The 11,469-nt window shown below is 55.0% G+C and overlaps 1 protein-coding gene across 1 annotated transcript; it reads left to right on the top strand.

Annotated features, from left to right (window-relative positions):
- The first annotated feature begins 2,435 nt into the window (after positions 1–2,435).
- CIAO2B (cytosolic iron-sulfur assembly component 2B) lies at positions 2,436–4,809 on the top strand. Its single transcript, XM_058441085.1, has 5 exons — positions 2,436–2,645; positions 2,802–2,879; positions 3,124–3,249; positions 4,046–4,091; positions 4,571–4,809. The coding sequence occupies exons 1-5, from the start codon at positions 2,502–2,504 to the stop codon at positions 4,666–4,668; spliced, it is 492 nt and encodes a 163-aa protein (XP_058297068.1). The 5' UTR covers positions 2,436–2,501; the 3' UTR covers positions 4,669–4,809.
- Positions 4,810–11,469: the final 6,660 nt, after the last annotated feature.

Raw genomic sequence — 11,469 nt, 5'->3', positions numbered from 1 at the left:
AAAGGGTCGGGAGAGACAGTCAGATCATACACAGGAGAGTTTCGGGTGAGAGGACCAAAGGCCGAAACACTCCTGGAGCTTCTGATAAGGGTCTGGAGAAGCCTGGCAGGCACACAGAGCCTTCACCTTTGCCCTGGAAGCCAAGCTGTGCCCTTCCCCAGGATGACGTAAATGGTGTCAGGGACACCACGAGCTTTTTGGCTTTTTTTTTTTTTTTGAGACAGATTTTTGCTTTTTCACCCAGGCTGGAGTGCAGTACTGGGATGAAGGCTCACTGCAGCCTCAACCTCCCCTGCTAAAGTGACCTCCCACCTCAGCCTCCCAAGTAGTTGGGACTACAGGTCACCCTCCCCTGCTAAAGTGACCTCCCACCTCAGCCTCCCAAGTAGTTGGGACTACAGGTCACCCTCCCCTGCTAAAGTGACCCTCCCACCTCAGCCTCCCAAGTAGCTGGGACTACAGGTCACAGGCACCACAGCCCACTAATTTCTTCTAATTTTTTGTACACACCGAGTCTCACTATGTTGCCCAGGCAGGCCTCCAAATCCTGGGCTCAAGTGATTCTCCCCCTTGGCCTTCCAGTGTGCTGGGATTACAGGCGTGAGCCAACCGCACCCAACCACTGCAGCATCTTAGATCTGTTTTCGGATTTGGGGACTGGAGGCTTCTGTTCCCCAAGGACCACTAACATTGTCTGAGGCCCCTTTGGAGGGGTCAGAGCGCCCCCCTAGCAAAGGACGCCACACACTCAGAGCCAGATGCTGCGAGAAGCTGTTATTGTTATTACCGGCCGGCAGCACTGGCTACAGCCCCAATCATAAGAGGGAAATGGACTGAATTCCCGCACCCTCAATACCTCACCCACTCCAGCCCAAGGCTGCCGACCCAGCCTGGCATGTCCCGGCGCTCCTGGGGTCCCTGTACTCCGCTGGTTCCTCGCCGTGGTGTCCCGCAGCCCGACCCTTTCTGCGCTTCTAGGAGCCCACCCTGGGTGGCGGGGAGGCGTCGCGTGGGGCTCACGAGTTCCACGCTGTCATCTCCACCAGCTCCTACCTCTCAGGCACCTTCCCTCCCCGCACTGTCAGGTTCTGCCTCCGCAGCATTTGGCAGATCTGAGCCCGGTCCCTGTCACCCCTCCGCGGGAGCCTCACCCTGGCCGTGGACTAGAAGCAGCAGGAGCCCACAGGCTACCGCGCTCAGCCGCGCCCGAAGTCGGTGCAGCCGCATGGTCGGCTCGCTGGTCTCGGTTCGCTGCCGGCGATCACGCTGCTGTTCACCCAGAGGCTGCCCCGGGTAGGTCCAGCCGTGGATCAAGTGCCTTGCCCAGCCTCGGAGTTTGGACTGGGCAGGGAGTGGGCGGGGTGCGCTAGCTTGGGCCAAGGAAAGGTGGGTCTGGCAGGAGAGCCGGACTGAGCAGTCATAGGTGGGTGGGGATCTAGTGGCAGGCAGGTCCGGGCACGGCCACTTCCCCTCTGCCCGGGCCCCTTTGGCATCCTCGGAAGGGGCTGGGCGGCTTCTGTAGCCCCTACGCGATCCAGGGAATCCTCTCCTCAAACCTGTCCTTGTCCACAGGCCCGATGAGCGTGCTGGGGGATCGATAGGAGGGGGCAATAAACTAGAATTGGAGACCCCAGGAGGGCTTCTCTGAGGAGGTGCACATTCAGGATCCCCACAGGTGGAGAAATGGGAAAGAACTTGATCGGGGTGAAGGAACTGCTTGAGCAAAGGCAGGGAGGCGTGATGGCGCCCTTCATTCTAGAAGCTCCTCCTTGCTTTCAGGACTCAGTTTCCTGGGTTCCCCTTCACGGCCCCTCATCCCCTTACAGTCCAGGGCCTGAGGGTCTCCGCGGTCCCCTCCCTACTCAGTCACGCCCATCTTTTGAAACGTACACGTGACCGCGGCACTTCTTAAGGACCGCCCCCCTTTGCTTTGGTGGCTTTCAGTTTCCTCACCTCCCGCGGAGACCACGGCCATGGTCATTTATCCACTTGACAAACATTTCACGAGCGCCTGCCGGTCCGAGCGATGGGGATGCCGTACTCCTGGGCCTATGGTGCAGCAGGGGACGCAGGCGCGTCACCGGGAGGTCCCGAGACACTAGGAGCCCTGCCAGGCCAGAGGCGACCAACCGTCCTGGATACGGGAGCTCCCGGCCAGCCTGACTTCCAGGAGGAAGCGGTGTGGGGATCACCTCCGACCGCCTTTAGTACCCCCTGAGACCTGGCTCTGGCCTCTACGTTTCAGCCCGCTACTGGCTCGCACGACCCAGCGCCGCCAGGGTCCCTTCTCAGCGCCTTTGCTCCAGCGACCATCATGTTCCCGAGTCGGAGCAGCCAGCGCCGTGGTCACGGCTTCTCTCACACCTCAGGCGGAGAACCCACAACGCGGCGTGTCCCTCGCGCGACCCCGTCGCCACGCCACGCCCCCTTCCCGTTCTCCGGAAGTGCGCGGGTAGGAGCGGAAGCGCAGGCCTGCTGGGATCGGCGGTGGTGGTTCAGCGATGGTTGGCGGCGGCGGGGTAGGCGGCGGCCTCCTGGAGAATGCCAACCCCCTCATCTACCAGCGCTCTGGGGAGCGGCCCGTGACGGCGGGCGAGGAGGACGAGCAGGTTCCCGACAGCATCGACGCACGCGAGATCTTCGATATCCGCCGCTGCTGGGCCCGGGCGGGTTCCGGGGGCTTGCGGTGGGGGGAGCAGTGATGTCGAGCAGCTGGTGGAGCCGCATCCCAGCAGGGCGTTCCTGACAGAGGGTTCTGAGTGGGCAAGGGCGTAGAGTCCCTTTTCCTTCACTTCCCACATCTGATTCGCTCCATCAATGACCCGGAGCATCCACTGACGCTAGAGGAGTTGAACGTAGTAGAGCAGGTGCGGGTTCAGGTGAGTCACTTCCGAGGGGAGCGAGTTGTTCCAGAGAGTCAGAAAGGTTTCTGTGCACCAGGAGCTGGCGTGCTCTACGCTCACGAACACTGAAGGGTATCTTAGGGAAGGGAGATTGTGCCTATTTTATGGGTGTTGAAACGGAGGCCCATAGAAGTTGGGTGATTTGCCCAAAGCAACAAACTAAGAAGAGGGGCCTTGGGCTGAGGGTGGTTGACTCTTGACATCTCCCCTCCACAACCAGGTTAGCGACCCCGAGAGTACAGTGGCTGTGGCCTTCACACCAACCATTCCGCACTGCAGCATGGCCACCCTTATTGGCCTGTCCATCAAGGTCAAGCTTCTGCGCTCCCTTCCTCAGCGTTTCAAGGTAAGTTGGAGCTGAGCCCCGGGAGTGGGACCAGGCATTGAGGGTCTACTGCTGAGGATGGGGACTGGGAGAGCATGAACATGGAGAGGACATCAGAGTGGGGCCTGGAAGGATCCCCCTTAGCAGAGAGGAAACTGGGAGGAAGCTTTCCAAGTCGATGTGACAAGAATAAAGATCTGAGCTGGAAAGTGGAGAAAAGTATTGAAGAGTGTGGCAGGAAGGGCAGCAGGCAGGGAGCGGCAGATGGGTTTGGACCAGGGGTGGGGCACAGGCAGCACTTTAAGTCAGCAGTAGTGGGCCAGTTCTTTGGACAGAATTGGAATCGCTAGGGCCTGGCGCGGTGGCTCACGCCTGTAATCCCAGCACTTTTGGAGGCTGAGGCGGGTGGATCACCTGAGGTTAGGAGTTGGAGACCAGCCTGACCAACATGGTGAAACCTCATCTCTACTAAAAATACAAAAATTAGCGGGGGGGTGGTGGCATGTGCCTGTGGTCCCAGCTACACGGGTGGCTGAGGAAGGAGAATCAAATTGAACCTGGGAGACAGAGGTTGCAGTGAGCCAAGATCACTCTACTGCACTCCAGCCTGGGCAACAGAGCAAGACTCAGTCTTGAAAAAAAAAACAAAAATTGGAATACTTGTAGAGATGGGTTTGGGGTGTAACGGAAGGGCCAGAGTCCAAAGGCATGATTAGGAGGAAGGATCAGCTGGAAATGGTGCCTGAGGGTCTGGGGGCTGCAGGGAAAAGTGTGGGTCGGTGGGTGGGTGTTCAGGCCCTGGTTATCTCCCTCCCAGATGGACGTGCACATTACTCCGGGGACCCATGCCTCAGAGCATGCAGGTAAGTGTGGACTGGTGGTGAGGGTGTTGGCCCGGGCACCCCCTAAGCAATCTGAGGCTTCCCCCTTGCACAGGAGTCTATGGGCAAGACTGGGGATGGGTAACTGCATGAGTGAAATTCCCAGAGACTCCTCAGTGTGGGTTATAACCTAAACCAAAGCTGGCCTGACAAGACTCTCCTGTGCTTACCATGTCCTCTTCTCCCAAATCCCCTCTCACCAAATATACAGGACCAGAGTGTGTCAGGCTTCAGCAGCGCAGGAGGCAGCCAGGGGGAGGGATCCTAACAAGGCAGATTAGGTGGGCTCACGTGGTTGAAGTAGCCTGATCAAGATGTGGGGTCCTGGGAAGGAGGTGACAGGAGGGCTCTGTTGCTGTGGGGGACAGATCCTATACAGAGGTTCAGAGGTAGGGCTGGCTAGCACTCTGGCCAGAGCCTAGCTTTGACTCTGCCTTCCCCACACCCTCCTTCCCACCTAGTGAACAAGCAACTTGCAGATAAGGAGCGGGTGGCAGCTGCCCTGGAGAACACCCACCTCCTGGAGGTTGTGAATCAGTGCCTGTCAGCCCGCTCCTGAGCCTGGCCTTTGGCCCCTCAGCCTGCATACTGTTATCCTGGTCCCAGCTCCTGCCAGGGCTCTTACCCTTGTTTTCTTGAGTCACTCACAATGAGAAACTAACATTTTGTTTTTTGTAATAAAGTTAATTTATATTCAGTTCCCAGCGTGCCTTGGTGTCTTTCATCTTGGTGGAGTCATTTGGAGTTTGAGGGGGGATGGTGGTAGTAAGTGCCTCTGAAGGGTGGTGTACTTGCAACTTTTCGTAAAATAAAATCAAAATGGAAAGAGTAGTGTACGAATGTGCCTGTATGCCCACCACCACCACTAGAGTCAACAGTTGTTGACATATTGCAACACTGGTCTTATTTATGTGTGCATATGTAAATATCATTAAGTAAGCTGCAGAGACTTGACTCTTCACTTTGAAGTACTGCAGCCCCTATAGTCAATATAAGCCTGTATAGCCACAATACTTTTATCTGATCAGAAAATGAACAGTTCCTCAATACCATCTAATACCCAGGCATATCTGGATTTCCCTAATGTGTCATTCATAGTTGTTTTTGTTTTGTTTTTGAGACAAGGTCTTACCCTGTTGCCCAGGCCTAGGAGCAGTGGCAAGATTGTAGCTCACTGCAGCCTCCAACTCCTGGGTTCAAGCAATCCTCCAGCCTTGGCCTCCCAAGTAGCTTGGATTACAGGCATACACCACCATTCCTGGCCAAATTTTTTTTCTTCGAGGGGACAGAGTCTTGCTCTGTTGCCCAGGCTGGAATACAGTGGCACAATTATACCTTTTTGCAGCCTTGACTTCCTGGGTTCAAGGGATCCTCCCACTTCAGCCTCCTGAATAGCTGGGACTGCAGGCATGCACCACCATGCCTGGCTAATTTTTAATTTTCTTGTAGAGACAGGGTCTCCTAGGTTGCCCAGGCCGGTCTCTAGCTCCTGGGCTTAAGTGATCCTCCTGCCTCATCCTCCCAAAGTGCTGGGATTACAAGTGTGAGCCACCGCGCCCGGCTGTTTTTCAGTTTTTTTAATTCAAAAAAACATTTTGTTAAGAGGTAGTGTATTCCTCTGCCACCCAGGCTGGAGTGCAGTGATATGATCAGAGCTCATTGTAGCCTCAACCTCCTAGGCCAAAGTGATCCTCTTGCCTCAGTCTCCCGAGTAGCTGGGACTACAGGCGTGTGCTACCATGCCAGGCTAATTTTTTAATTTTTTGTAGAGACTGGGTCTCCCTATGTTGCCTAAGCTGGTCTCAAACTCCCAGGCTCAAGCCTCACAAAGTGCTGGGATTACAGGTGTGAACACCATGCCCAGCCCTTTGTCTTTTTTTCACAGTGATTTTTTGGAAAAGTTCAGAGAAGTCCCAGTCCTGCAGTCTGATTTGTTCCTGATATGTGTTGCCTGTAACTGGAAATTGATCTAAAGGCCTCAATGAGTCCAGGTTTGAGCTTTTTGATGAAAACCCTGCCCAGGAGTGGCATATATATTTTATAAACCCACTAGTAGGTGTGTGATGCCAGCTTTTGCTGCTGTTAGTGATGGCCATCTGGTCCCTGGTAAGGGCAGTGACATCAGACTTCTCTGTTGAAGGGAACCTGAGGCACCCTCTCAATCAGCCCTCCCAAAGGCGTGTGTCACCCCCAGTGTTGAGTAAGAGGGAAGCTCAGCACCGTGAAGTGATGTGCTTGGGTCTAAGGCCTCTGCCTCCCCTTGGCCCTGTGCCCAGATTGCATTTGGACAGACTGTAGGGCTTAGACCTTGGCTTAGCCAGTTAGGATCACTTTCCCAGGGGAACATCCTTCCTGCCTTAGTCTCATTCTCTGAGGATAAATGGCAATATTAAGAAGCAGTGCCCAACCCCACCTCATCCCTACTGAGGCCCAGATGTGATTGTGGGCAGAGAAACCTCAGTAGGGATCCTGGCCATTTTGCAGATCTGTTCTTGAGGGCCTGCTGACAGCATTGAGCCTATCCTAAGAATGGAATTTAGCCGAGGGCTTTACACTTACTATCTAGTTAGTTCTCCATCCAGCCCTATGCAGCAATTGCTGTCCTCTCTCTCTCTCTCTCTCTTTTTCTTTTTTTTTGAGACACAGGATCTCGCTATGTTGCCCAGGCTGGAGTACGGTGGCTATCCATAAGTATGATTATAGCACACTACAGCCTCGAATGCCTGGGTTCCAGGGATTCTCTTGCCTCAGCCTCCTGAATACTTGGGACTACAGGCGTGTGCCATCGCACCTAGCTTGCTATTCTTTATCCCCAATTTTTGGACAGGAAATGGGCTTCTAGAATAAATGTAGTCATTATGCATGGGTTCTACATCCATGGGTACAACCCACTGTGGATCGAAAATGTAGTTAGGCCTAGGATGACTGTATCTGTACTAGACATGTACAAACTTTTTTTCTTGTTATTCCCTAACCAATGCAGTCTAACAACAACTTACATAGCATTTACATTGTATTAGGTATTACAGTAGTAATCCGGAGATGACTTAAAATATATGGAAGAATGTGCAGAGGTTAAATGCAGATACTATGCCATTTTATATAAGAGACTTGATCTCAGCCACTGAAGTTGAATTTAAAAAATAAAGTAAAAAAAATATGAAAAGGAGTTAAGTATTCATGGATTTTGGGATTCATGGGGATCCTAGAACCAATGCCCTGTGGATACCAAGGAACAACTCTAATTTGCTTCTCTTTTTTTTTTTTTTTTTTTTTTTGAGACGGAGTCTCGCTCTGTCGCCCAGGCTGGAGTGCAGTGGCGCAATCTCGGCTCACTGCAAGCTCCGCCTCCCGGATTCACGCCATTCTCCTGCCTCAGCCTCTCCGAGTAGCTGGGACTACAGGCGCCCGCCACCACGCCTGGCTAATTTTTTTTGTATTTTTAGTAGAGATGGGGTTTCACCGTGGTCTCAATCTCCTGACCTCATGATCCGCCCGCCTCGGCCTCCCAAAGTGCTGGGATTACAAGCGTGAGCCACCGCGCCCGGCCTCTAATTTACTTCTCAATACGTCTAGCCGGGCACGGTGGCTCACACTTGTAATCCCAGCATTTTGGGAGGCTGATGTGAGAGGATCGCCTGAGCCCAGCATTTTGGGAGGCTGATGTGAGAGGATCGCCTGAGCCCAGCAGTTTGAGGCAAGCCTGGGCAACATAGCAAGATCCTGTCTCTAAAATAAAATTTTTGTGTGTAATTAGTGGGGAATGGTGGTGCATGCCTGTGGTTCCAGCTACTTGGGAGGTGGAGGTGGGAGGATCACTTGAGCCCAGGAGGTTGAGGCTGCAGTGAGCTATTGTGCCACTGCACTCCATCCTGGGTGACAGAGCAAGACCCTGTCTCAAAAAAAAAAAGACTTCTGGCTAGGGAGTAAAGGAGGCCCTGAGCAGCTTGATAGGTGCTGTGCAGCTGGCAGGGGGCGCCGTTGCCTACAGAAGGGGCTACGCCCATCCTGAACCCCAACTCCTATTGCCCCCACTCGGCTCACTCTTAGGAGGGAGTGGCCTCACCACCTAATGACCAAGAGGAGGTGCTAGATCTGGCTACCTAAGATCAGAGAGGTGAAGCCATCAGCCCCTATTGCCCAGAGCTGCTTCATCTGTGATAGGGGGATAGTCATGGCAACCACTCGGGACTGCTCTTGGGAGATTTAAATGGGTCTAGGCCTAGCTCTGATGATCTAGGCACTGTATCCCGCACAGATGAGGAAGCTGAGGGCTCCAGAGAGGCAGGGTGAGCAGCTGAGCCCCGGGGAGCCTTCCCGAGCTGAAGGCCTCACACCCTGCGTCGTGTGTACCTTCTGCCTGACAGTCCCTGTCTGAGGTGGCCATGGCATCTGTGTTGAGCTGGGGACAAAGGGAGTCATGGGGGTGGCAGGTGTGGTTGAGTCATTTGGCTGGCCTTCCTGGCAGCCAGGCCATGGTGGGTAAGGGACACCAAACTGCTCATGCCACAGCTGATGTATCAGATAGTTCTCTTGTCACTCTTGACTCATCAGTGCCTGGCCCCTGGCTGCCTGCAGGGCCACCATCTGTGCATCCTGGGCCAGTGCCCAGGGAACTTTCTGGAACCCCAGATGCTATCTGAGGACACGGGTACAGGGGGTGGTGAAGTTTGAGGTTCCTGAAACCCTCCACCAGGTATGTCTGGCTCTGCTGTTTCTGGCCTGTGACCCCTCAGGCCTTGGTTACCATGTCTACAAAATGGGAACAACAAATCATAGCTGAGTTTGACCCAGGGATTAGATGACATGTATGAACATGCCCAGCCATGTCTATTTTTGCTCATCATCCTGCCCCCAGCACAAGGGCCTGGCACACAGTAGGCATTTAGTACAGGACTGCGGAATGAATGAATGCATTGGGCCTTAGAACACAGCAGAGGCCCTGGGGCCTGAAGGCTGTGGTGTGAGGAGGGGGTGGGGACACTGAAGCCCAGCCCAGTTCCTCTGCAACATCTTGTCACCTGAGGGAGGGGGAAGAGTGTGGGGTCCTGCAGAGAGGAGACATGGGTATGGGGCTAGGGCAGAGGTATCTGCATTGTTCCTGAGACCTCTGCCCCACTCCTGGACAGACCACCGTCCTGGAGAGAGTGGAGCAGAAACAGGAGAGGGACCACAAATTCACCTAACCTGCCCCATCCAACCAAGGATGATGATGATAAACGTGCTCTTAGTGAGATATTACTGTGTGCCCAACTTGAGCCAACTACTGTGTCTCTGCATTTCATGTTTGTTTTGTCTCATAATAACCGTCAGGAAAGAATGATCCCTGTTCTACACTGGAGAAACTGAGGCTCAGCCTAGATAAATGGACACAGGTGAAACAGCTAGCAAGGAGCACAGCTGGGATCTGAAGCCCGGGTGGACCTAGGAGTGGTTCTGGCCTCAGTTTATTCCTCCTGGGCAGCCATGCTCAGCCCAGAGAGCTGGGAGGACCAGGTGGTGGGAGTGGGGGTGTCTCAAGGTCGTGTCCTGGTGTTAATCCCTGGGGCCCCTGGCCATATCTAGCTTGTGGTGAGTGTCTCTGGCCTGTTGGAGCAGCCACTGGAATGCCTGGGGCTTGAGTGGCCCTTTGTGGATGCAGTTCCCTTGGCAATGAAGAAACACTGCTGAGGTCAAGAGCTCAGATTGCCAGAGGGGAAACCCAGCCCTCCTTCTTTGCATGGCCCCCTGCTGGGAAGGGCCACAGCTACCCCCCACCCTCGCCCTCTGCCAGACACCTAGGGGCTCTTTCCAGTGGCACAATCGTGGGGTTGGAGGGGGCACAGGCAGCCCAGCCAGGATTCCTCATGGGAAGTGTGTGCTGGCTCTTTAGACTTGTCTGCTAACAGGAGGCTCTGCCCATAACTCCCTCTTCCCACTGGAGTTCATTCAGGAAGCAGAACCAGCATGGGGATGCTCAGGCCTCCAAGATCCCCTAGGACCATGGGCAGGCCACCCCTCAGCCCAGCTTTTGCCTACTTTGGAGACCTCAAGGACAAGAGGGCCCTAATCTTACCGAGCCAGGTCCTCCTCAATCCAAGGCCTTCTTAGGCGTTGCCAAGGAAACTGATGCAGCAGCCAAAAAGCCTGGCCCAGGTCTCCGTGACAACCTACTACAACCCACCAGGGTCCATCCATCTGTGATGTCACCAGAGCCCCAAATGGATGCCCTCCCACCCCCACCACACTTGTCACAATCTGATGTCACAGTCTGATAGCAGGTCCCTGTCACAAAATACCTCACAGCCTGACCTGCAGCCCTCACACCCCTGAGAGATGAGCAGGGAGCTAAGACACTCCTCATGCCTTGACCACACCCTGTGTTTATGCCCCTCTTGGGTGTGGGCCTGAACCTCTAGGCCCTGGATGTGCCCTGGGTGGCTGGCTCAGCCTGCAGCTAGAGGGAAGAAGGGAGACCTTGACGACTCAAAGTGGCTGGCTCCTGCTGGCATTCAACACCCACTGGCCTGGATTTCCCCAACTCTGGGCAACTTCCAGTCCAGGAGCAGAGCCAGGGCCAGGGCTGGGGCAGATTATTTATTTTTAGCAGAGTTGCTGGCAGCTGCCTGGTGGGTGCTGGGAGGTGGGATGGGGACTGAGTTTAATCCCTTCCCTCTTCTGGGCTGGGGTTTCCTCCCCAGGATTCAAGCAGGCATCTCCACCTGCAACACTGTCAGAGCTGCCCCCACCCCCAGCAGCCCTCTTAGGGCCCCCAGGGGCTCATGGGGTGACACCAACCCTCACACTGAAGGGTAGGCTCATTAGGGAGAATCTTCAACTCCAGGATGGGGAGGGAGTGGAAAGGATTTTGTGTGAATTTAGGACACCCCCTAAATTCTAGCTCAGACCTGAGCCTATGGGGAGTGGGTGTCATGGGCAGAGAAGGGGGATCTCTGTCCAGCCTGTAACTAGTTTACTTGCTAAGAGGACGAACCGGGACTTGGGGAGAGGGAAGGGAGAATTCACTCTCACGGGGCCAGACCGAATTCTTCTCCAGAGGGCAGTTGCTGCTCTTGGCTGGTTGAGTTTACCCCGCTGCCTGCCTCCCCATCACGTACTCCCCCAGCAACCTCGCTCTCTCTCTCCTTCTCACACACACACACAGCCCCGGACCTCGCCTACCGGTCAGCCCCTCTATTCCCAGACAGCTACCGCTACTCCCCTGGCGGGTAGGGCGGGGTGTCGGGGGTGTGAGGTCTGAGGAGGAGGTGGGGGATTCCCCTGGTGGGGGTGGACAGACACGTCAGCCCCCGCAGCAGCGTGGACCGGGGGCGGGAGCGGGGGCGGGTGGAGGCTTAAATAGGTGGCTCTGGAGCCAGAG

Source organism: Hylobates moloch, unplaced genomic scaffold (assembly GCF_009828535.3).
Source record: "Hylobates moloch isolate HMO894 unplaced genomic scaffold, HMol_V3 SCAFFOLD_6, whole genome shotgun sequence".
In the NCBI taxonomy this organism is placed as follows: Eukaryota; Metazoa; Chordata; class Mammalia; order Primates; family Hylobatidae; genus Hylobates; species Hylobates moloch.
Note: the sequence above shows the minus strand (reverse complement) of the source record. Positions and strands in the feature narration are given on the sequence as shown.